The 24,776-nt window shown below is 50.3% G+C and overlaps 10 protein-coding genes across 10 annotated transcripts; 6 read left to right on the top strand and 4 right to left on the bottom strand.

Annotated features, from left to right (window-relative positions):
- Positions 1-216: 216 nt before the first annotated feature.
- Positions 217-3,906, bottom strand: pmcC (putative calcium transporting ATPase (Pmc1); the record flags this gene model as incomplete). The annotated part of the gene is made up of 7 exons (XM_041686451.1): positions 217-892; positions 954-1,093; positions 1,157-1,557; positions 1,609-2,499; positions 2,562-2,704; positions 2,766-3,196; positions 3,253-3,906. The coding sequence occupies 7 exons, from the start codon at positions 3,904-3,906 to the stop codon at positions 217-219; spliced, it is 3,336 nt and encodes a 1,111-aa protein (XP_041540434.1).
- Positions 3,907-5,748: 1,842 nt separating this feature from the next.
- Positions 5,749-7,188, top strand: AKAW2_21606A (uncharacterized protein; the record flags this gene model as incomplete). The annotated part of the gene is made up of 2 exons (XM_041686450.1): positions 5,749-6,716; positions 6,795-7,188. The coding sequence occupies 2 exons, from the start codon at positions 5,749-5,751 to the stop codon at positions 7,186-7,188; spliced, it is 1,362 nt and encodes a 453-aa protein (XP_041540433.1).
- Positions 7,189-7,644: 456 nt separating this feature from the next.
- Positions 7,645-8,624, bottom strand: AKAW2_21607S (HpcH/HpaI aldolase family protein; the record flags this gene model as incomplete). Its single annotated transcript, XM_041686449.1, has 2 exons — positions 7,645-8,406; positions 8,463-8,624. 2 exons carry the CDS (start codon positions 8,622-8,624, stop codon positions 7,645-7,647), a joined length of 924 nt encoding a protein of 307 aa, XP_041540432.1.
- Positions 8,625-9,208: 584 nt separating this feature from the next.
- Positions 9,209-11,549, top strand: AKAW2_21605A (uncharacterized protein; the record flags this gene model as incomplete). The annotated part of the gene is made up of 6 exons (XM_041686448.1): positions 9,209-9,280; positions 9,359-9,774; positions 9,835-10,426; positions 10,497-10,582; positions 10,695-11,060; positions 11,135-11,549. 6 exons carry the CDS (start codon positions 9,209-9,211, stop codon positions 11,547-11,549), a joined length of 1,947 nt encoding a protein of 648 aa, XP_041540431.1.
- Positions 11,550-12,261: 712 nt separating this feature from the next.
- On the bottom strand, positions 12,262-14,256 carry AKAW2_21604S (aminotransferase-like domain-containing protein; the record flags this gene model as incomplete). The annotated part of the gene is made up of 5 exons (XM_041686447.1): positions 12,262-12,342; positions 12,394-12,513; positions 12,575-13,209; positions 13,265-13,798; positions 14,109-14,256. The coding sequence occupies 5 exons, from the start codon at positions 14,254-14,256 to the stop codon at positions 12,262-12,264; spliced, it is 1,518 nt and encodes a 505-aa protein (XP_041540430.1).
- Positions 14,257-14,539: 283 nt separating this feature from the next.
- AKAW2_21603A (uncharacterized protein) lies at positions 14,540-16,254 on the top strand (the record flags this gene model as incomplete). Its single annotated transcript, XM_041686445.1, has 3 exons — positions 14,540-14,933; positions 14,989-16,056; positions 16,115-16,254. 3 exons carry the CDS (start codon positions 14,540-14,542, stop codon positions 16,252-16,254), a joined length of 1,602 nt encoding a protein of 533 aa, XP_041540429.1.
- Positions 16,255-16,594: 340 nt separating this feature from the next.
- On the top strand, positions 16,595-16,984 carry AKAW2_21602A (uncharacterized protein; the record flags this gene model as incomplete). Its single annotated transcript, XM_041686444.1, has 1 exon — positions 16,595-16,984. One exon carries the CDS (start codon positions 16,595-16,597, stop codon positions 16,982-16,984), a length of 390 nt encoding a protein of 129 aa, XP_041540428.1.
- Positions 16,985-17,561: 577 nt separating this feature from the next.
- AKAW2_21601S (uncharacterized protein) lies at positions 17,562-18,416 on the bottom strand (the record flags this gene model as incomplete). The annotated part of the gene is made up of 1 exon (XM_041686443.1): positions 17,562-18,416. The coding sequence occupies one exon, from the start codon at positions 18,414-18,416 to the stop codon at positions 17,562-17,564; it is 855 nt and encodes a 284-aa protein (XP_041540427.1).
- A 2,925-nt stretch (positions 18,417-21,341) lies between these two features.
- AKAW2_21600A (uncharacterized protein) lies at positions 21,342-21,683 on the top strand (the record flags this gene model as incomplete). Its single annotated transcript, XM_041686442.1, has 3 exons — positions 21,342-21,360; positions 21,423-21,558; positions 21,623-21,683. 3 exons carry the CDS (start codon positions 21,342-21,344, stop codon positions 21,681-21,683), a joined length of 216 nt encoding a protein of 71 aa, XP_041540426.1.
- Positions 21,684-22,818: 1,135 nt separating this feature from the next.
- On the top strand, positions 22,819-24,363 carry AKAW2_21599A (uncharacterized protein; the record flags this gene model as incomplete). Its single annotated transcript, XM_041686441.1, has 1 exon — positions 22,819-24,363. One exon carries the CDS (start codon positions 22,819-22,821, stop codon positions 24,361-24,363), a length of 1,545 nt encoding a protein of 514 aa, XP_041540425.1.
- Between the last annotated feature and the right edge of the window lie 413 nt (positions 24,364-24,776).

The raw sequence follows: 24,776 nt of genomic DNA, 5'->3' as shown, positions 1-24,776 counted from the left end.
TTATTCGCAGACATCACGACACAGATAAGCGACGCCGCTCAGATTAATCATTTGTACTGGAACCCCAAACTGGATAAACCACGCAGATGTGAGTAGACCTTTCCCTCGCACCGATAATGCTAACCCAATAGCCTTAAAGTATCTTGCAGTTAGTATATACTCTCGAGAAATAGGTAGCCCAATCGGGTCTCTGCATGCCCACGATCTCAAAAGCTGCTAAATGGTCGAATGCAGACCGTTCCCAGTTTCCTCATCGGCGTGACTCTTCGTAGAATGCTTGCCCAAGCGCCATCGGTGTATCAGGGACCAGAAACCGGTCTGCCTGACCGCCCGTCCCAGGATTTGTACTACCCTCTTCAATGGGCGAAGAATAGCGAAGAGACACCAACCAGAGCATCTCAAAACATAAGCCACATACTTGTCCGGGATGAACTTGAGCACGGCTGCCCAAGGAATACAGACTACCGCACATCCAAGACAGATTGCCCACTGGGTGCCGCTCAGTCTAACGACGCCAAATGCCGCGCCGCCCACGAAGACGATGAGTATCTGACCGCCCACCATCAGAAAATTTATCACGATGAACCACCGATTTTTCCAAACACCCTCAAGGACATTGAGTTTGTTGTCTAGCCGGCGGCAGTTAAATTCGTTGAAAATCTGCATCCATACGAAAGTGTTGAAGATGATGGTGTTGAGCTGCAGTCTTTCATTATGATCATCCATGTCCAAACTCAATATCCTGTCCCCTGCAAAATAGAGTGTGAAGCACAGCGCCAGCTTGTAGATGCATTGTCCGAGCATTAGCTTCCACATGGTAACTGTGAACAATGATGCATTCCGGGGAGTGGGGGGACGTTGTAGTATCTCCGGCGTTGGGGGATCGGTCGCTCTGCTCTGAGGTCAGTCAACAGTGTTGAGGGAGGCTCACAGTGGGCAAAACATATACTTACAGAGCTAGGGCTGCGAAAGTGTCCATGATCAAGTTCAGCCATAACAATTGCACTGCCTTGAAAACACTCTCGTTGGAGCTGTTGTATATGGCGGTCACAACAGTCAAGCATACCGCTGTGATGTTCACCGTTAATTGAAACTGCATCGGTAAGCTGTTAAAATTGTTCGTACCTAGGAGGCCGCCAGCTTGAACAAACCATACCTGCAGAAATTTGGCCACAGCGTCATTGACGCACCGGCCCCAGGCAATCGCGGTGACAATAGATCGGAAGTTATCATCCAGAAGGATGATTGAACTCGCTTCTCTAGCCACCTCAGTTCCACTCAGTCCCATTGAGAAACCAACATCGGCTGACTTGAGCGCCGGACCATCATTTGTCCCGTCACCAGTCACGGCAACTATTTCACCCAGGTGCTTCAAACGGTTTACAAGAAGCTGTTTGTCACTTGGAGATGAGCGAGCCAGCACTTGAAGGCGCGGCATGATAATATCCAATTCAGTCTCATCAAGTTTACGAAGCTCTGGCGCCTCGATAGCAACACCATCAGCCGTTTTGATACCGCAGGATTCTGCTATCGCCAATGCGGTGTTAAGGTTGTCACCTAAGACGCAGGAACGTCAACATGAGTTCGAAATTGTGAGAATTTACTTACCTGTCACCATCTTAACCTTGACCCCAGCCGAGTGACACTGTTGTATTGCATCCCTTACCTCCGGTCGCAAGGGATCATGGATCCCAAAGAGCCCAATCCATGTCATATCTCGAAAAAGCTCCTCGAACCCAAGGCTGGCCATTTCTTGGCGACTATCCCCAGCGACTAGTTCGATTGGGATATCACGATATGCGAGTCCTATTGTGCGTAGCGATGCAGAGGCATATTTCCTGATCGCCTCACCCAACGTTTCAAAGTCGGTCCCACTTATCTGCTGAGTGGATATATCCTCATGTGAAGAGGACCCTGGAGTGATAACGGAAGTACATTCTCTCAGAACCACCTCTGCTGCCCCCTTTACAAGTACACGGCACCCTGATTCGTCCACATGGTACACCAACGCCATTGCTTTGCGAGCAGAATCGAACGGATAGACCTGTATAGTATCGATATCTGCCCGCTCTCGACTGATGTCATGTACCCCGAGGTGCTCCTGCACCAGGTGCAAAAGTGCGATATCTGTTTTATTTCCTACCAGCTCCATCCGGCCATCTCGCTCTTCTCTGAAGGCCGTGGAATTCGCGGTTATGCTCTTGATAAGTAGATCGCGGAAGGCTACAGGGTATCGACCGATGGCTTCTGGAAAGCTAAAGGCAGCTTGTTCCACGCTGGAGGCGGTTGTACCTGACTGTGTAAAGGCGTCCGCGAAGCCCAGTATGCCAAGAGCAGTTGTCATTTTATTTTGTGTGAGGGTGCCGGTTTTGTCCGAGCAGATGACGGTTGCATTGCCCATGGTCTCGCACGCGCGCAGTTGCCAAACCAGATTCTGCTCTTTGAGCATACGTGTCGTCGCAAAAGCTAGTGCTAAGGTAACGGCGAGTGGCAACCCCTCTAACAGAAGTCAGTACGACGTCGTTGCATGAATTAGTTCGACCGGTCTCTAATCAACATACCTGGGATTGCGACAACAATTACCGTGACCGCAACAATGAGAATGTCCATGAAGATCTGACCCTTTTCTGTGGACGGTGCATCGTTTTCGGGCAGCTGAGCTAGGAAGCGAAACAGAAGTACAAAGAATAGCAATAGAGCTGCCCTGTCGAGCGCCCTGATTAGTACTTCGTCATAGCCAGAGCAAGAGTGAGAGTAGGCCTTACCCAAGTCCGAACCAGCCTATCCATTTTGCCAAGCGACTTAACTTGACCTGAAGAGGCGTTGGGTCGCTTTCGACAGCAAGACCGGCCATAATTCGCCCATGAGTGGAGTTAGGCCCGACACTCAGCACCAGATAAGTTCCCAGGCCCTCAAGGATCCTACTTCCCGAGATAATGAATGGATCCATATCTTCAGTTAAGCTTTTGGCGGCAATCCAATCGAAAGCCTCGAAGCCCGTGTGCTTTTCAACATGATCCGACTCGCCTGTCGCCATTGATTCGTCGCACCGTAGCCCATAAGATGTCACCACTACTCCATCAGCTGGTGCACAGTCTCCGGGCTCGAGATGCACGACGTCTCCGACCGTCAGATCATGGATATGGACCATGATGGACTGACTGGAGCGGATGACACGAACTTCACGATCAACTTTCTACTCTGGTTAGCTCAGACACATGCAGCAAGCGGGACTACTGAGATAAAGCGTACCAACTTGTTCAGACGAACAAATTGTCTTTCCTTCTGCCAGTCATTCACAGCCGTGGCTGAGACAACAATGAATATTGCCACGCAAACAGCCACCCCCTCAATCCAGTCTACTTGCGACTGCCCGCTAGCAGCTTCATAGATGCCTAACGACAGTGATACAACTGCAGCTGCTGTGAGAAGTAGAATTATTCGGTCATTGTAGGCATCCCATAGCAATCGTCCAAACCCTTTTCGTTTTGTCACTGGCAATACATTGCGCCCGAAAACCCTTATGCGATCGTGGAATGGCAGGCCATGTGTTTTCCCTGTGGCCAGACGAGATTGATTGCTTAGGAGCGGTCGTTGTGATGTCGTTGTCTTTGCTAATGCGACTTGCTTCACTTCCTCGAGCGAAATACGTCCTGACAGAACGGACTCATCCGACTGTAGCCCGGTAGCTAAATCAGTTCGTAGCCCAAATTCGAGTCCATAAAGTCCGCCCAGAGAGCAGAAAGCTTCCAGCGATTTTGGATTGAACAAGTCGTTTAGCTGGGTTGGCGAAAAAGCAAAACAATTGCCGCCTTCGGGCCCGTTTTCCGCTCCGAGGCCAGGGGCGGAGGATGGAATCGCGTGGCTCTCAGTTTCCTCCGAGTTGTCAAGATCAGGAGTACTCATGTTTGCAGCATTTCAGGAAAGAAATAATGGATGGAGCTATTGAACACAAAATTGGATCGTTGCTCTTATGGTGTATAGGTAGGTCTCGATAGCCACTGATGTATTGAGGCTGTGCTATATACTTCTGTGCAGAGAGTGAACCATGGTACAATGATGCGGCATGAACGATACGCGGAAAGGCTATTAGACCACAACCTCCCAATGTCTCGCCGCGCCGCTTTACAAAAGTAATGGACAAGAGCCGACGCGCTGGATGCCTGGGTCAACCGGCTCAAAGCATTGATAGAGTGAGAGCCTTCAAGATGAGAGGTTTATTGTGGATAGGTCTCAGTGCTGCCAGCCAGCTTGTCATTATCGCGGTTAAAGTTGGATAGATAACGGGTCTACCATATCTCGATGCTCTCGGCGCAGCACTGCCTCCCTTGGCTTTGTCATCGACTGCTGTTGAGGATGTTGAAGCATATGAGTGACGTGCCAAGTTCATGCCAAAGTGTGAAGTAACTGTTGAGAAGACCATCATAATGCACCCGCTACGTCGTGTGGGGTTAAACCCCGTTTAGCTTTGAGGGGTTGGCGGGGTTGCTGTATACAGAATATCTATCGCCACCAGCCTGATAGCTCGTCGAACGTTTAAAGTCAATATGACCTGAGGACGTGATATATCTGAAATAAGTGATATGATTCGAAAGGGGATTCACTATTTGTCTTGGAAATTGGCAGGCAACGCCCGCAACATGCTTCTCGTAGATATAAAGAACAATGTTAAACTCAGATTGAAAGAGGTGGAGTAGGATGGTCATATTATCGTGTAGCTTGTAATTGCAGGCAGGACGTTATCATGATAGCATGCGGCACCTAGACCCGTTGAAGTTGGACAAGTGAGCAATTCTAGAAATCAAAAACATTGTCGTCTTGCAGCCGACCTCTTGATAGTAATTGCTAAATTACAATATGTTGATTCCAATCTGCGGATGGTTCATGACATAAGTTATCATTATCGTTACTAATGGGTTATTAGCCCATGCCTCCCTCATACAGTGCGTTTTCAGCTGTTACTCGTTCTGTTCAGTTTCCCCTCTTTTTTAGAGACTTTCACATTGTTACATATCTATAGTCAGTACCTTCACCAGCTATCATCCCAAGCATGATAGCACTTAGTACTTCGACTTGTATAAACAGTACTTGAAGGAAGGCAAATGTTTTATTTATACGCACATTGACTTCGTTACAATGTCTTGAATGACCATTGCCGAGCATAACTCAAGATGGGGCTTTTGCGAGCAGTGTCTGATACGGTCGCGTCCTGTTTACTGGGATAGATTAGTGTCTAGAGTCTGAGACATATGCTACTAAACGAAGGAACGGGCTATAGGGGGGCAATCAAGCCTGGCGTACCCCGCGCTGACCGAGAGCGTCGCCCGTTTTCCGACACAGGAGCTAGTGCACACTTTAGGAAGACAGGGGATAAATGCTCCAGGTTACTTATATCGGCGGTAGATAGAATGAGGATCCGATGATAACCGAACGGATCAGGGTGACTGTTGTGAAGGGGTCACACTAAACGGTGTTGTATTATCCTTACACTAGAACAGGACTAACGGGTCAGACCATTCTCAGAAAGGAGTGTCACCGAAAGGAAGGGAATTCTCAGCTACTCCACCAATCAACCGCAAGGGACAGGGATTCAAGGCCTGACCGACAATTCGCACGGCGCTAAACATGCAGCCATGCTGATATCACGTGGCTGAAGGCTCACACTCTCCCGGCATCCAAGACTCTGTCGGTCTTGGCTATCTGATCCTTCTCCAAGTACAATAGCTATCTATACTTTACATCACCGACATGGCATCTCTGAGCATCCTGATAGTCGGCTGTGGCATCGCAGGACCCACATTAGCGTCCTTTCTGCTGCTCGCCGACATCCCCGCAGCCCAAAAGCCTCGGATAACCATTCTGGAGCGCGAGTCTAACCAGAAAGCTCATTTGCGCGGCCAGAACATTGATATTCGTGGCGCAGGCGTGACCATCATCCGCAAGCTCGGACTGGAGGCCCAAATCAGAGCTTCAACCACGGGGGAGGAGGGGGTCCGCATGGTGGATGAGAGTAATCGAATTTGGACGGAGAATCCAGCAGATAGAACCGGTACTATACAGACAGGAACAAGCGACATAGAGATTCTCAGGGGTAAGCTGGCTGAGCTATGCTGGAAGAATAGCCAGCGTATTAGCGCGGAAGCACAACGCGACGGCGCCGCTGGGATCGAGTACATCTTTGGTGATTTTCTCGAGGAGATCCAGCAGCACGGAAGCCAGGTGCATGTGCGCTTTGCTAGGAGCGGGAAAACAAGAAGCTTCGATCTCTTGGTGGGAGCAGATGGCATGCAGAGCAGGACGCGGAAGATGGTTTGGGGTGAAGAAGGGGAAAACATCCGACTGAAGCGGTTGGGTATGTTCGCGGGCTTCTTCAGCATTCCGCGAGAGGAACACGATGACAACTGGAGGCGGTGGTTCCATGCCCCTGGGCGACGAGGCATTATGTTACGACCAGACGGTCTCGGCATGAGGTCCACGATCCTCATGTATGTGGTCAATGATAAGGATCCAAGATTCGTCGATGTGGCGACGAAGAGGAGTGGCGGCATTCAGGAGCAAAAGGCACTCTTGGAGGAATACTTTCACGGCGCCGGGTGGGAGTGCGACAGAATCATTCGGGAAATGAAGGCAACTGATGATTTCTACTACGATGCGGTATCGCAGGTGAAGATGGACAGCTGGAGTAAAGGAAGGGTAGTGCTTCTGGGGGACGCTGGGTAAGTTGACGACCCTTACACTATCACAGCTGTGGTCGGCTGGTATTCCTGAAATGCTCCCGACTAAGACATAGAAAGGTATTGTGCATCACCCATTTCGGGTCTGGGCACAACGTTGGCTTTTAGCGCGGCATATAAACTAGCGGGTTGCCTCCAACCCTACATCAAGGGAGAGAGCCCAGACCTTCCATCTGCCTTGGCACAGTACGATGAGCAAATGCGACCTATTGTCGAGGAGGCCCAGCATTTGGCACCTGGTATGCCACATCTTATTAATCCCGAAACCGCTTGGGGCATCTGGACCATGAGAAGCCTCATTCTGGCACTCTCCTATACGAGGGCCTTCTTTTACATCATTAAAATATTCGGAAGAATTCTTCATCTGGGGCCTCAGGCAGCTGATTACGTCACGGTTGAGGATTTTGGTTTCAAGGATATGACAGTTTGGGAGGTGCGCAATACAGCTGAGTAGAGGTATGGGCAGGATGACCGGCATACGTTATGCGAATCCCTGTGTTCAATGCCGTACCCCCAAATGCAAGTGCAGCTGTGTTCCGGCATTAGCTATATAACAGCTCCGAGACAATGACTGGTTTACTCACCGGAGTCCGCACTATCTGTGGTGAGCTGAGGTATCGCATTGCATGGCTTTGGGTGGTATCGTCGATGTATTCTCCGCTCCTCGTGGACCTGGGTGGCACAAGGTCTTCCGGTTGGAGAGGATGTCACGAACCTAGCACTAATAAAATGCGTATCAAGTGAGGTTGGGCCACCGAAACAAGGAAATAAACTTATAGCTGTTCCTTTTCCTTCCAACATCAGAAAGACCAATAAAAGAAATAAGAGAGAGACATTCTATCCTGTGCTGGATCAGTCGCTATGATTAAGGTTGTCAAATCCGTTTAAAAAGCACCAAAGTACTCCGTCTTTACTGAGGACTCGGTTTGGTAGCGCTAATTTCTGTGAGTCGGCGCAACCTGGTCAGTTCTCCCGACATCCAGGAAGTCAAGGCCACAATGTCCGCTCCAGAGTTGACAAAATCAAAACCCTGGTGGTATTTGGCCGCGGCCACATCTGCCGAAAGGGCAAAGTGACCAGCATATTTTCCAGCATCTTTGGCGGCTTTCAGAACGCGATTCGTGGCCCCCTGGACCTCAGCAATCTGGGCGTGATCCAAGGCAAAGTACCCCAGGGATGAGGCCAGGTCATTGGGTCCAACGAAGAGCATGTCGATGCCTGGAACTGCCGCAATGGCAGCACAATTCTCGACTGCCATCCGCGATTCAATCTGCACGATAATGACCACGTTGTCGTTGGCGTGAGTCAGGTACTCTCGCCCGCTCTGATTGAAGGCAGCCGGAGCAAACATGGCACCTGCACCCCGCAACCCCTGGGGCCACTGCGAAGAGGGGTATTTACACCCTCGTACAATAGCCTCGGCTTGTTCCTGGCAGGATGTTAAGATGAGGAAGGAATGGCAGCCATGAGGGACGGGCATTTGACGGACCTTGGTCTCACACATAGGCACCATTATTGCGTGGGCGCCGCAGTCTAAGGCGCGCTTCATCATCCAGGGCTCCGAGGCGGGAATGCGCACGATGGGCGACACCCCAGCTGAGGAGACGGCTCCGACCTGCAGGTACATGGCCTTGTCATCGATGTCCCCATGCTCACAGTCGATCAATACCCACTAATTCAGTATCAGTACTGATTATGAGAGTAGAATGTGAGACAAACTGCACGTACATCTGCCCCTAGAGGTGCTACAGTGCGTGCTAATGAGTAGCCCGGAAATTCCAGCCACTGTCCGATGGACGGCCCTTGCCGCGCGGTCGCACGCTCTAGTGAGGCCTGCAGTCGCGTCTTTCCAGTTGTGGACACAACTGGCGAAGCAATAGAAGACACCATGGTAGTAAAAAGTGGGTCTATCCTTTCTGAAGTGGTATCTGTAGTGGTTGGTTGCGAGTAGTGGTAGTAGGGCTGATCAATACTGCGGGTTGTTCAGATGATTGTTGTATATAAATGGCAAATAGGGTCGGATCACGGCCCGAGATCCGGTTTCAGTTGCTGAACCCTTCAAGCTCTGTTGTATTGTAGTCTAGTCCCATGAAGCTATCTTCAATATCTGATATGAGAGCTAATTATAAGCGATTATTACCCTGTGTCTCGTCATGCGTATAGAATCGCCGCTGCTGTGAAATTACGGGCAAGTTCACGAGGAGGCCGGATGATTATGCTGTGTTTGGCCGAGTGCGACCGAATGACATTTATCAACGTGAGAACTGATAGATAGCAGACAACTGAACTAAGGAACTCGTTACGAGTCAATGCACTGATCATGTATGATAAACTCCGTGATAAGCAACTGCCCCGATAACCAAAGTCTGATAACGATTTTAGCTGGGGATTTGCTTCCCCTCTTCTCCCCGCAAAGTTATGTTCCCCGCGATGAAACTGCTGCGCACCCCCTTGTGTCTCAACGTTGATTCTTCATGGCTTCACCAATGCAGAGAAAGTCTGACCGACGTGTCTGGAAGGCGTGTCTTGCTTGCCGGCGGAAGAAGGTAGTGTCCTAGTACTAACCTCTTTGATTTTTCTTCTTCCCTGCTCCGGGGATTCTGCTAATCTCGACCCGTTCGCAGGTTAAATGTGACGGGGAGGAGTCATGCCATGGTTGCCAGTCGCGCAACCAGAAATGCGAGTATCCCGATAGTAACGATAATGCGGCGGCCAGCCGACGCGATGCCAGCTCTTTGGACAAGCATTACCGGAATATTGAGGCGTTGGGACTGCGGCTTGAGGGCCTCACCCAGACGCTATCGGAATGTATCCTCGCTATTCGCGACACCAACAACCGAACGGGATTACCACTTAACCCGGCCTCGAACTGTGACTCACGGTCAGAGTCAAGGACCAGATCCCTCCCAACAGAAGAGGATATGGAGACGGAGGATGATATTCCTGGCACCGATCACCTAGATGCCCCGCCAACTCCCACATCTTACAAATCGCGGGATCGTGTCGGGCATATGGTACCTGACTCCTATGGGCGTTTGCGGTCTGTTTATGAATAGCACGTATCACAGCATGAGTTATATCGCTGATGAATTCCTTCCAGATACCTTGGCGGTGCAGCCAATAATCTGGTTATTGAGGCAGTGCAGGGGTTGTCACCGTCTCCAGATCGCTCGCCCAATTCAGCTCAAGCTTCGATCCCCCAGGCCTCAATCGAAATGCCCTTCTTCCAGCATGGACGGGTCTGGCCCGAGCTCCCCTATCTGCCATCGGCGAACGAACTGGCCCGTCCCCCCCAGTATGTAGCAGATCTCCTTGTCGGAATTTACTTTGACCAGTTACACTATACATTTCCTATCCTAGACCAGACCCGATTCGTTTCCCAGTATCGCGCCATGACTCCGGGAAGTCCTGTAGAACGCGGTTTCCTCTCCGTCTTCTTTGCTGTTTGCGCCTGCGCCTCCGGGCTACTGCCACGCGAACCCGGTGCTACGGGGCTGGTAGGCATTGACTACTACCAAAGGGCTCTTCTGCTTTTCTGGGCCTCCAGCGGTGAAGTGTTTCTGGAGCAAGCCCAGTGTCTGGGCCTGCTGGCCGTGTGCTCTGCCGGCTGGAATACCGTGGCCCAGAGCTGGCGTCTGGTGGGTCAGGCAGTCCGCATCGCCCAAGATTTGGGCCTCCATATCGCCAGCCTGGTATGTCACCAACACCCTGTGCACTGTCACTACTGAACTCGTGCTTGTCAGATTAACGGTAGAACTGCAGAAGGATGCCCATGTTTCCACTAGCGACCACGATGCCGACGCGCAAGTCGCCCAAAGGGTATGGTGGGGCTTGTTTACACTCGACTGGTAGTTCCCCCAAATTTCAATTTCCCTGCTTCAACAAAAGGCGTAAGGGCATGGTGGAATACATAAAGAACTAGGAGAAAAAAGATAGAATTGATTCTGACCGTGCATACAGCCTTACTTCCATCTGCCTCGGTCGTCCCATGGCCGCCAACCTGGAAGATTGCTGCTGCGAGCTGCCCTCGGCCGACGGAGACAGCTCGCCCATGGCTGGGTTCGTCGCCTTCACTCGCCTGTGTCAGATAGCTGCCAAAGTGCATCGCCTACACGGGTCGCCGCCAGTGCGAAGAGAGACATGGACAGCGCGCTGGCAACATCTGCGACCGGCCGTCGACCGGCTGGTTCATGAATTGGAGCATTGGTTACAGCAGCTACCGGATGAGATCCGATTTTCCGCCAACCGGATCCAGACGGGACCCAGTCTCACCATGTGCTTTATCGTTTTTATCCTTCACTCAGCTATCATCATGAATTTGTATCGGTATGTTTCTTCATTCAGTCAACGTCCGAGCCCCGATACAATGTTCAAAGATGACTAAACATGTTACCGGCTAGGCCTCTTGTCGGTCAAACTCTGTCCACCCTCACCGATCCGAGTAGCGAGTGCATCAGCGCGGCGCGGAGCTGCATCCAGGCTGCAGAGCTAATCCGCGAGCGGGTGCCTCCATCCCATCACCTCGCCTTCTGCGTGCAGTATCTTACTATCTCTGGTATTCTGCTGTGGACCATGGAGAACCCACAGAGCGATCAGCCAGCCGCGGGCCTCACTGACGTCTATCAGGCGTTACAATCCTTGATCGAGCTGGAGTGCGTGTGGCCCTGCGCGAGTCGTGGCAGGGCGATCCTGGAGCGGCTCTTGCAACACCCCCGGGCAGACGCGAGCGCTCATCTTCCATCTTTGCCCGTTCTGGATGGGCTGTGGGAGCTCTTTTCACCATCTACTGCGGACATGGTTTTCAATGGTCTTTAGCAGTGGTGTGCAATACCCGCATGTACCTTCGCAATAAATATGCGCGAATGCGACACGGTTGCCAATTTTTGTGTAAACTTAGTGATGGGCTACGCTGAACAAGGCTGTTATGGTCATTAGGTTTCGCCGCTGAGTACAAATAGATGAAGTAAGGGGTTTTCGAAGCTTGGTAGCCTGGCCGGGCCCGGTTAGCGGTCATGAGGGTATGCTAACGACGGTCGTACCATGATACAAACCCGAGAGTGACAACACAGGAGCCCGAAGCAGACGATGATGGTGATCTCAGCAGGTAGATACCGTAGGATATCCTTAGCGCATACGGTCTGTGATCCGATGATATCTTCCGCGTTATGCCCACTGCGGTCTTCTTTGCGTAGCCTGCTATGTGTTAACTCAGGAGCGAGAGAGGAAGACCCCACTGTTGGTTCGGATCTCATCCGCAGTCTGTGAGATTGGTAATATCTTGATAAACAGATAGTGTGGCCGATAAGCAAGGGTGGATATGCTGCGTGGACATGCTAGGTTTGCAGTGCAGGCAGTCGCCGACCGCGAAACTTGCTTCCTACCCTGGATCTTACATGGGTGAAACCTATGAAGTGTGCGACCAGGGGGGTATGAATGTAACACTTCATTTTCATGGTATGTAATTATTATACCAACTGGACTAGGTATTGATGCAGCACTATATATGGTCTTTTCTATTAAGACGGATTTAACCTACTAACTGGTCAAGCTTCCACGACGCCCGTATCACTCGAGCCATTCGTGCAATACCACGCTCCATCTCTTCCTTCTGTACCGCTGTTAGCTCATTCAATCAGATAGTCTTGACAGGGTCTCATACCGTCGTCATGGAGAAGGAAAACCGAAAGTTGGTCGTCGAGGGTGTGGCTCCGCGCGCGTGGGTTGTAATTTTGTCCGGCCCCTCCCAGGGGTGGTAATAAGACCCCGGGGTCAGGAGGACCTGTAAGTGATTGTCAATACGTCCTCTGGATTGTCTACAAAACAACCTGTACTTTACTTACTTTGGCCTCGGCGAACTGCCGCCAAAGCTGGTCGGCCACAGTCTGCTCCGGATCAACCACGTTCTCATCGTGCCGTAGCTTCTTAAAGGCAGAGTTCTGCGACAGATAAAAGCAGGCCCAGATGAACATACCACCGGTCGGTGGTACGAAGGAGAAAATAGGAATGTCACCAAGGTGGGCCACCAGGGCTCTGCTATCCTCCGCCGCGTCCTCAAGGCGGAAATGCTGCGAAAAGGCGTCAATCATCCAGTCACGTCGGTAACGGTACTCCACACTTAGCCCCTGCAGCCATCCAAGATAGCCGTCGATACCCCAGCTTTGCATCAAGCGGAGGGTAAGCGCCTGTGAGAGGCCGGATGGATCCTGGGTCTCGACTTCGGTCGCACGAAGCAGTCGCTCCGTGAACACCGGATTAGCGACAAAGTAGCCGAGCCGCAGACCCGGTGCCAGTGTCTTACTAAAGGACTCCAACCGGATGACACGGCCCTGGTGGTCGATTTGGAGCATTGACGGTGTCAAGGACCTCAAGAACTCATCGTTTCCGACGAGTTCAGGGTCGTCCATGGCGACCTGACTAGCATTGTATTCCGGATACTGCAGGAAAAAGTATGGATCGTCCTCAACAATAATGACATCTGCTCAATTGTCAGCCCGTGGCGTAGAGTCAGTAGTGCACATGGTCAGCCGTACCGTACTCGACACACACATCGTAAATGTCTCGTCGACGTTGTATGCTCATCGTAACGCCGGATGGGTTTGAACCGACACCGACAAGGTAAAGCACGCGCGGCTGCCGAGCGCCAGGGTGGGTATCATCCCAATCGCGCAATGTTTGGGCGAGAGCATCAGCACACATGCCTTCCGCGTCTGATGGAACCGGGGCCGCCTTGTTACCCAGGGGGATCCAAAAGGCCTGCGCGGAAGGATAGGTGTAACTCTCACACAGGATGTAGTCGTCTGGCTCGCACAACAGGCCGACTACTTTACTCCATGCGTTGGTGTTTCCTGGATGCAGCAGCACTTCCCAGTCTGCGTATGCCGGGCTATGCACCAGTTGGGTAAACTCGCGGCACCAGGCACGTAGTTGGGCATTGCCTGATCCCGACCCATACTGCAAGAAACCCTCAAGGGGCAATTCGAGCGAGCAGGTGCTATTCTCGGCTGTTGGAGTTGATGCGGTTATGGTGACTCTGTGGAAAGGGAAGAAAGATGGGTGCGGAAGGCCTAAAAACCCGTGTCAGAAGGTGTATATGTGTTCAGCTGATGCCAGTCACTCCAGCAGCGTACAACCAAAACTACTCAGTTCACCGAGGTTATGTAGTTGGCCTCTTGGTGGGCCAGATATTGGAATATTGACCAATATACTATGGACAAGAGAACGGATGCCAAATGGTCATAAGACAAAGGATTGAATAGGGAGGGCAAACGGGTCATAGCAGCAGCAAATATGTCACAAGCGGAAACAAAATCCAGAAGATGGGGGCATCTAATCGAGACAGGACAATAAAAACACATAGCTTGACTTGTAACATACCTCCTGCCAGGCTGACCATGTCTTCAACGGCCATAAACCGAATAATGTCCTTGAGGGGGCTTGGATGACGCGCCCGGGAGCGTAAGTTGATATGGTGGCTAAAGTCAACCGCCGTGGGGAGTTCGTTGGTGGATTGGGATTGGGTCATTGTATCTGTGGTGGAGGAAAGATAAGACGATAATACACAGATGAAAGGAGGGAGCAATATGAAGTAGGATTTGTATGAGAATTAAGTCGCACATAACGAAGAGGATCGTCGAGATTGACGACGCTCCTCTCTTTTCTTATCATACGCGGCCCGAGATCCGAAGTGGCGGACAGGCAAGCTGGGCATGTCAGGGCCAGAGATAGACGCACCCGATAAATACTGACTGCTTGCAACCGACTGGACAACGAAATCATGAGGGGAAGTTCCAGCAACTTAAACCTTCATGGCATCTGGAAAGGCAGACATCGCGTTGGCAGAGAGGTCGCTGGATCCTCCGCCGCTTGGGGATGACAAGCATCCCGGTATGGTTGTCGACCTGGTCCACGCTAGTGAAGCTGAATATACACCGGACCAGTACCGCCGGCTGGTGCGCAAGGTGGACTGGATCATCCTCCCGTTGATGTGGATTATCTCTGGCACGCAATACGCTGACAAGGCATCAATCTCGACCCAGGCCACATTTGGCCTCGGGCAAGACACCCATCTGGTGGGTCAACAGTACTCCTGGCTGACCTCGATCTTCTACTTGGCTTTCCTGGTCAGCGAGGCCCCCGGTAATTATATATTGCAGCGTGTCAGTGTTGGCCCTACCGTGGCCGTGTCTATGTTCCTGTGGGGTGAGTCTGTCCACATAATATGCTGAGAGAGCTATCCACTGATGATAGCTCGAAGGCATCATCGTGTTGTGCATCGCCTTCGCCACCAACTTTGCGGGTCTAGCAGTGTTGCGATTCCTTGAAGGTGTCACTGAATGCACCACCTACCCAGCCCTTCTGCTGATCACAGCCACATGGTATACCAAGGAAGAACATGCAATGCGCTCGGTCATCTGGGGCAGCGCTAACGCTGGGATGGACGTATTGACTAGCTTGGTTAACTATGGTATTGGCCGCCGCGCTGAGACACACTCAAATGGAATGGCTCCCTGGAAGGGCATCTCCTTCTTTCTAGGGGCGTTGACCATTGTACTTAGCGGCATCGCCTATCTTGTCCTAGGTACACCACGCGAGGTACGCTGGCTGTCCCCTGAGGAAAAACGCATGGCTGCGGCGCGAGTGGTGGCCAGTCAAACTGGCTCGGATGCCCAAAAGCGCACTCTGGATTGGAAGCAGGTGGCCATCGCCTTCCGCGACCCTCAGACCTACTTCTTCTTCTTTCTCGTCATTGTGAATTCCGTTCCCAATGGTGGCACAACGGCTTTTGGAAACCTCGTCTATGTCTCCTTTGGCTTTACGGCCCTGGAGACCATTGTGAAGGGTAAAATTCCACAACAGCTGCTATCGATCGCGTGGTTTTTGATCGCTGGTTATATAACATTGAGAAAACGGAATTCCCGCTGTGCGTTGTCCCTGTCATCCTTAACTGGCCAAGGCACTAACCCAGAGGTGGCAGTCTATATTATGATCATTTCGGTGATCCCTGCCTTCTGCGGTATGCTCGCCCTGGCCCTGCTCCCTCACTCCTCGAGCCTGCTGTGGGCGCGCTGGGGCGTGTACTTCATGACCAGTGTGGGCAATCTGGCCGGTCCTTTGATATGGACTCTCTTGCCATCCAACGTGGCAGGGCGGACAAAGAAGTCGGTTACAGGCACTGTGCTATTCATTGCCTACTGTGTAGGAAACTGCGTCGGCGCCCAGGTCTTCCGAGCTAAGGATGCGCCACGATACATTCCCGCGATCGTAGTATGCTCTATTATGTACGGCCTGGAGATACTTTTGATGATCGCGTGGCGCACCTACTGTAAGTATCCATCGAGCCAAAAGCTGCGTCCGGTGCTCAAAGCTAAAATTGCATCTAGATGTTTGGCAGAATAAACGTCGCGCTTCTCTGATTGCCGCCATGGCCATGACTGTCCAGGAGTCAGCGCATCAGGGCCGCCTAAATGCAGAGTCAGACATGACAGACTACGAGAACATTCACTTTGTTTACAGTCTGTAGTGGGCGAATTTGTGTGTTTACCACTCGAGTCTAATGAATACGTGGTCCTTTGAGTTGGCTTCCTATGTATCCTGATCACCCCTTACTGGATATAGCTAGAATCTGATTTCACTTTGTTGATATCTTCATCTGGTATCCTAGATTATGAAGAGTGATGTCCGCTATTTTATTTTAACGATATGCTAATATTGTATCCGGCCGAAATTGGCCCGCCTTCATCGCGTACATTTGAATATATTTGAGTCCCCCCTTCCTCACCCACCCGTTGCGTCCCTCTCCGGTGGCCCATATGCCCTTGCCCACCATCTCTTTCTTAATTTATCAACGCATTTATTCGGCAATGGAGAATCACGTTTCGTGGGAGCAAACGCCCTGCGAGCTCAACCTGGGCAGTCTAGGTCCGATCTGTGGCCTACAACGAATTGACGACAAGGTTCATCGTTATGCCCGCGTCCCCTACGCTCTTCCTCCCATCGGCGCGTTACGCTGGCAGAATCTACGCCCTTTACCATTTGACTACTCATATAGCTATCCAGATGAAACAAGATTGGATGCCACCATCTTCGGTCCTGTTTGTCCGCAGGCCTATCTCTCCAGCGGTGCCCGGAAGACTCCTGGTTCCAACTGGACTTTAGTCAATGCGCCTCCGCCAGGACAACGCCGGCCAGTGGTGTACCGAGACTGTTTTGCCATGGGCGATCTTCTAAATGAGCTCGTAATATACGATTAGCATTTCTCTTAACTTGAACTAATGTCCAGATCTAATTTGAGCCTCTCACACCCAGGCCTAAGCCGTCACCTATATATGAATGCCATCTAGAAAGCAGCATGCTATCCTATATATGATGAAAAGAAGTGAGTAGGGGCATTTATCCACTACACCACAGCGATCATAGTTTTCAAGCAGGGAAACCTTCACAACGGGACAAAAGTTTGATATTATTCAATAAGTTTATAATCAGTATTATTTAAAAGCACTTTATACACTGAATACAATAGTGTAATTCTTATTTTTTTTACTCATTATTCTATAGAGTTCTAAGTATGTAAAAACAATAATATTCATTTCTGAATCTATTCCATACATAGAATAAAAATCTAAATCAGATTAAAATTTTTTTTTATAAATACTTAGCCTGATTAGATTTATTGGGTATTGCTAGAATGAATATTATAATAATAACTATCCTACTTCCTCTCAACGAGCTCTCTGAGGTAGATTCTCTTTCTAATAACGACAATCGGACATTCTATGTCTAGTACAAATGTGGACAGATCCCAGGCCTCTTTATAGTCAAGTTGTGATCTTAGGCAAGACGTTGAATCACAGGTGGCCGCGAATAAAATCTATCCCACCGAAGGGAGTCATCGAGAATCACATATCCAGGCGTCTGTGACTCCCCCCAGCATACTTTCATCCAGCCAATATCCTCCGCTGTACACCCTTCCAGTGGCTCCTCTTCTGGGCCAGGTCCCCCGCGTTCCGCCAGCTCTTCCTCATCTAACTCCTCCGCTTTCCATTCGGCATTGACTAGACGAACGAACCCTCCGTGTATATCATTGTCTGGCGTGCTCAGGATTGAATCCAAGGCTTCTTGGTCCACCATGATGAAAAAGCGGTATCTACCATTTTTCAAATGCCATAGGTGGCTGGGATCAATTCCTTGTTCCTTTTTCACTGCAGTCACAGCCCACTCATTGAATTTATCACGTAACGAGGCCACCGTCGTACCCTCGAAAGATCGATCTTCCAAGACCGTTGGAGTAAATCTGGCGAGGAGATCTAGACCGTTGTAATACTGAAGGTAAATTTTGACGCGCTTATGGAACCGGATCATTAATTTCTCCCAGTCGGAGTCACTTTGATACGTGCATCGATAGATAACAAAACCCCATATTTTAAAACCATCTTTGGCCAGAAGTCTCTCCAGCTCGTCGGCATCATTCATCCCGCTCTCAATCTCGGGAGTGCGTTTAGAGGGGTTCTGTCGCGAAGCCATTTGTGTGGAGAACAGGGTGGAAGGGATGAAAGGCGGTGTGATACTATGCACAAGACGGATCTGGGGAGCAGGAGAGCGAATAAGAATAAGACGGCGCAGGCGAAGGAAGCTTGGTTTGTTGCTGCTGAAGTGCGGGCGGCGGAGAACACTTCTTGCAATCATGAATGCGAAATGTCTGGGCTGATGGTCACGTCACTGGGTGATACAGGAGCGGAAAGAGTTGTTGGAGAAAAGTAGGTGGACGAACCCTCGCAAGGTTATTAGGGGACCTGGTTATTTAGACTTCGCTGGTCTATTTGGATTTTTGCCTTGATTGATCTCTGTAGGATAGGGTAATTAGTGAGGTTTCGTTTATTTTCTTTTTCTTGAATTTTATTTTTTCTTTTGGGTTGGGGGGAGGAGGAAGCAGGGAGGTTTCCGGCCGCGAAAGAGCGGGTGGGGATCATCAATACACAGGAGCCTCTTAACAAGTTCATTACAGGAATTCTGTCCTCCACGGTAACATACGAAATACTATAATAGCCACACCATAACGATTATGTTTTACTATCACCGAGTAACAATGATTCTAGCTATTAATTACACCTCCTGCTATTTGACCTACCCCGATACTGCCCAAACTGGAGAAGAGAAACTCTTCCGTCAAAGCCAATCATTACGGAGCGCTGAAAGCATTGTATTTATACAAAAGTAAAGGGTTTCGGCGGATAAAGCCGGTGTATATATCTGTGAGCAGGTGTGATAACGCATTCAGAGGGTCGAGTACATATTAGCCCAAGGCGGTCCGTCCGAGTGAATGAGTCCTCCGTGATGTTTGGCAAGACCGCTTTACCCAGAAGCATGATTGCGTAATAACCTTCCACCACCACTATCTTTGAGCCATGCAACCTAACCGCATCTCAATGAGTTTCTATGCTCTTCTGTGGTAGAAGGGTCTTCTTGTTCCATCCCCGCTATGGATATTGCGCCACCTTGATATACTGGGATGCTAGTTTGAAGAGATCCGCTCCTTGCCCGGTTCTGCTGCCGAGACCAACACGTCTATATTATCCTCTGTCGAACCGAAATGAAGAATGACTCAGGTAGTGATGCTGTATGTCTGGCAAGATGTGGTGCTGTTCTTATCAAGCTGTTCACCTTGATCGATATCCTTGACTATGAAGGTAGCCCGTTCAAAATACGGAAAACGTAAGCAACAATTCACTACTGACCTCTCGTATGACTTACTCGTTCCCTGAGCAGTGGAAGAATCAACTTCTATTTTGCTGGTCGAGTTGTCCATCGGCTCGAATGCGCCACTTTCTGGCGCTGTGTTCAAGATACCCAGTCAGAGCATAGTGCTGCCGACCTCTTAGGTGGATACTTGGATTACAATGATCTGGCATGATACCGCCGAGAATGTGATCAGGAACGGCGAGCTCGGCGCCTGGGATATATGCCAGTGGTCCATAAGTCAGCTGGCGAAAATCGGCTCCTTATGAGAGATTGGAAGAGTGATCCTTATCTGGTCTGTGTGCTCTTCTCTCTCGGGCAGCTGCAGTGGCGACTGCGCCATCCTAAGTACCAGAATACCTATGCTGTAAGTCGTGAACTCTACTTAGGCCTGCCTTGCCGACTTGAAGACTAATTCTCCTGTTACCAAGTCACATCTCCAGGTAACAAATGCTTATGACAGTCAATTTATATATTTTTACGAAGTGCAGATTCCCAACGAGGTCCTCAGAGCCTTTGACAGTCCAAATACTGTAAACTGCGTCAAATGGCCACCCGTCTGATGTAGTAGGATTCTCTTTCAGCTGTACAACACCTTCCAGTGCCGACTTGAAGGAGTATTGTTAGAAAAGAAATGAGATGACGGTCTTTTCAACCATACATTTGCTTTCGGTGCAGTTATCTGTACAGTAATCTCCATACTTGGGAGGGAATGCGCGACATGAAACGGGACCACCCTGATGAAAGGACACAACTGGTCACGTTTACTCCACACGCCTGGTATGATACATCCCCAACCTTTGCTGATGGTTAATGGTTTTGATGATGTTCCTATTAATGTGTGGAAATATTCTTAACATGCTACATGTCTACCTTTCCTTTCTCTCTTGAACTTGAGCTAAATGCTGTCGCAGTAATCTCGGGGATTTACTGGTAACCTGAATTGCATCTTGCCCAACACTAATTCTTTCTATTCTTAGTGGGTCTGGTGTTGTATTGCTTTTGTCTATCCGAGACAGTAAGGGCATATGGCTTGGTGGAAGGTGAACTAGTTCAGACGTAGCTTATCTAGGAGCCAAACCCAGGGACAGGACCAGATTCATCAAGAGCATTTACTTAGTGCGAATGAAGCCCCTATGCCTGTGCTTTTTTTTTTTTTTTTTTCCTCTCTTCTTCTTTGTAATTATTATATTTTCCTGTCTTCGGAGTAGTAGGTATATACTCAGCCTCGTTTGTGACTAGTTCCGGCACCCCAACCAACTTATATATCTCTGGTAGCCTCGCAATAGAACCTTTAACCGCAGCTGGCCGCACCTCTCTCTTCAAGTCTGCCCAAACTTGCCTCTAACACTATTTACGCTGGCGAGACTGCGAAATAGTAATGATGAATGATGACTGCGATCCTAAAGGTCACTGCTATAACGTCTGCATTATCCGTACGTCGTCATACCATGCTTGAGCATATGACGCTAACCTTCCTAGACGATCGCTCTGGATCTCCATATCAATTCGCCTTTCTCAGCACTGGCACAACCATCTGTAGTCAGCCTTCAACTAAGCTGTCATGTGATTTGTGCGATGCCGGCGGGCTCCTCAGGCTAAACATTACCCCGCCCCATCCTCCTCGATTTCCCCTCATTTATGCCTCCAGCTATTTTTCTTCCTGCATTCTGTTGCATACGTCGCCACATCACCATCACCAATAAAATTGTTAATCGAGCGTAGTCATGCCTGTCTTCCACGTCGGTGCGTCTCAATCTTGTCAATTATCGGATATCATTGTACACAACAATAACATGTCGCCTAGTCCTCTTCCGCTTGAAGCCCGGTGTTGCACCTGCTGAGCTCGAGGCTTGGGCCCGCTTGGGTAAGGGCATGGTTGGAAAGATTCCCGGTCAGTACTCACCAGGGCGAATGTGTGACTACTAGCAAACCTCATACGTGACATCTTTCCAGGACTGCTGGAGTTCCATGCCAATCCCCCGTTGGCAATGACCGCATCCCGCGCAAAGGGCTACGATATGGGCTTGGTGGCTATCCTGGAGAAGCCTTCCGATTTGCAGGTCTATGCAACTCACCCAGCTCACCTTGAGTAAGTCCACCTAGAGCTGTGGAGACCTCAGTCGGGAAGTTGGTAGTAGCTAACGGTCGATCAGATTGCATGAAAAGCGCGAGCAATTATGTGAGGATACTTTGGCCTACGATCTGGAGTACTAGACTTATCTTCGAGTGGGGCTTGCTCAATAAGTCGGTGTGTACTGAGTGTTCTGCACGCCGGGGCTATTTGTTGGGATTGTTGTGGGCTGGATGGTCATGACCAAGCTTATCCACATCATTTGCTCACCTACTAGCATGAAGTATAGCTTTCTGCACCTTTCCTGTGTATATCTTTGTTGAATCTCGGAATGGGGATGGATTAGGTACTGGAGTGAACAATACCGCAGGCAGCAGGCATAGAATTTCTCCATATGTCCTAGCAGGTCCACGTGCTCCATGCAACTGTGTACACAATAGCGAGAATACGCGTCTTCAATGGTGCGCTTCCTGTATGCCTGCGTTCCTAGTGCGGATATAACAGCCCGAAAGATCCGGGGGTAAGTGGCACACCTCAGCCCCCAAAGCTGGCCAGATAAAGAAGACCATCGGGATTGTATCAATCTAACAGTAAATTGCCAAGGCTACGGGGGCACAGCTGCTGGTTCAAAGCAAAAGCAAACGGGAGAAACTCGGGACTGTCGATCGGGGAAAGTACGAGCCCGACCCTTGAAATGATCCTAGAAGTGTCTCCTTAATTGGTATCATATAGGTTTCCCTTCTGTCAGTACTTCGGTATTATTGCCAAATAAGTGGCGGTGCTGCGCCAGGGGTGATAAGAATTGTTGAGTAGCTGTAGCTGTGACCATCCCGTTACTGCCCCGCCAAGTATCCTGTCCTCTTTTTTCGATCAACCTGTGAAGAATATGGCTTTTCACAGAAATGGTTGCTTACCATACGTATGCAAGGATGGCGCCAAAATCCGCTTGGACAGCTGGACGTGGGATGGGCTACGTCCGGGGCGTGGGGGCACCAGGCTGGGGTGGAATCTGGGGTTAGTGCGGAGAGTCGGACTTGGGCCGAGGTCTCTCCAGTTTCTACTGCATCAGATCCCCATTGGAGTGCTGGATGGGTACACCTCAGCTATTGGCTGTTAAGCTTTGATCGACGCGGTAAGTCTGGGCAGACCATTTGATGGCTGTAGGCTTACTCCTCGCCCATGACGAAACACAATGCGGGGAAACTCATGTTTTTTGTCTCAAAGCAGTATAAATACAGGACCACTGCATGGCAGCTGAATCTGTTCAGAGGAGCAAGAATGTTGTCCCTACGAGGAAAGCCCCTGGTCTATCTGGTCACCGTCGTGAGCTCGACCGGCTTCTGCCTGTTCGGCTACGACAATGGCTTGATGGGCCAGGTCATCTCAGAGCCTAACTTTCTCAACATGATTGGAAATCCAGATGCAGCTGTGCAGGGGCTTGCGGTATCGTCCTATGACATCGGCTGCATGCTAGGGGCATTGGCTGCCGTGCTTGTCAGTGAGCAAATTGGGAGGAGACGGACGATCTTGCTAGCTTGCATTGTGCACATCGTGGGAGACATTGTGAATGCCTCTTCCTTTTCCCTCGCCCAACTGTTAGTGTCGCGTATCATCCTTGGGGTTGGTCTCGGGCTCTTCACTAGCGCTTCCCCAGTCTGGCTAGCTGAGACCGCTACGGCCCAGATGCGTGCTGTCATGGTGGCCGTGCAGCTGACCTTCCTTATTATCGGCACGAACATTGCCTACTGGGTCGACTATGGACTTGGCTTCCTTGACAATGAAATCAGTTGGCGCGTGCCCTTCGCCTTGCAGGCCATTTACCCCATCGTCGCCTTTGGCTTCACCTTGGTGCTCCCCGAGTCCCCTCGATGGCTTGCTTCCCACGGTCATACTGAGGCTGCCGCCGCTGCTCTATCTGCATTCCGTGATCTCCCCGTGGACCACGAGTTAGTCCAAGCTGAACTGCAGGATATTGCTTCGGCAATTGCCCTGGAATCAGACGGCGGATCATGGGGGAGCTTGTTCCGCCAAGGTCCTAGTAAGGTGCGTACGCGTGTTATTATCGCCTGCGCGGCCAACTCGATGCAATCCTACACCGGGATCAATTTTGTGGAGTATTACTTCCCTTTCATCTTGACGAATTCGGTCGGACTTGGTACCAATCTCGCGAACCTTGTGTCGGGCTGCTCACAGATCTGGTTCCTCCTATCATCCTTTGTGACGTGGTACTACATCAACAAGCTGGGCCGCCGCCGACTGTTCTGTTTAGGAAATCTCGGGATGGGGTGCTGCATGATTGCGGTTTGCATTACTCTGTGGAAAGACAGCCAAGTGTCGGTCATCATCACCGTCGTCTTTTTCTTCCTTTACCTCTCCTTCTTCACTTGGGGATGGATGTCCAACATGTGGACATACCCTGCCGAGATCCTACCACTGCATGTGCGGAGCAAAGCGCTGGCGCTGTCCGTCTTCTTCCAGTGGGCCAATCAGTTCTGGACAGTGGAGATTGCGCCCGTCACGATCGACAACATCGGGTGGCGGACGTATATTATTTGGGCTATTCTCAACTTTGTTTGCTGTGTGATTGTGTATTTGTTTTTTCCGGAAACATCGTCCCTCACGCTCGAGTCAGTCGATTTTCTATTTTCGTCATCCAGCAACGTCCGCGAGGTGGTTGCACGCAGCGAACAGATCTATTTGAATCATTCTCATCTCGATGTCGGAGCAGCGGCCGCGGCAGCAGTGGGCGGGGATAGCAAGGAGAAGGCTTTGGAAAACGGGGTTGCACAAGTGACGCACGTCGAGAGACACGTAGCGGTGTAGAGTGTGTAATCCACAGTTCAAGAACTGAAGCTGAGTTATGCGAGATCTGAAAGCGGCAAGGATATTCTCAGGACTATGTATCGATCACATTTTATACTGGAAATTGCCATTTGCCATGTCTTTATGCTGTTGGAACTCGGATGAGTATTGGATGACTGGACGGATTCTGTAGTACAAGACACTGGTAGCTCGGGGTAGCAGGTCCTGTTGAGGATGAGCATGAAGACCGGTTTTCAGTTTACTGAGGTTTTTGGCCTAGTGGTATTTTAAAAGGCCCTTCTTACGGGGAAAGACAGCCATAGCGACCGTACAGACCACCCACAAAAACTAAAAGAGTCAGCAGAATTCTTTGCGTTCTGTTATCTCGGCCGGTTTATGTCGCTTGGTGCGTAGAAATGTTGGGACCGCAATTG

The sequence above is a fragment of the Aspergillus luchuensis genome, chromosome 2, assembly GCF_016861625.1.
Source record: "Aspergillus luchuensis IFO 4308 DNA, chromosome 2, nearly complete sequence".
In the NCBI taxonomy this organism is placed as follows: Eukaryota; Fungi; Ascomycota; class Eurotiomycetes; order Eurotiales; family Aspergillaceae; genus Aspergillus; species Aspergillus luchuensis.
The sequence above is the reverse complement of the archived record's forward strand: the minus strand, read 5'-3'. Positions and strand labels throughout refer to the sequence as shown.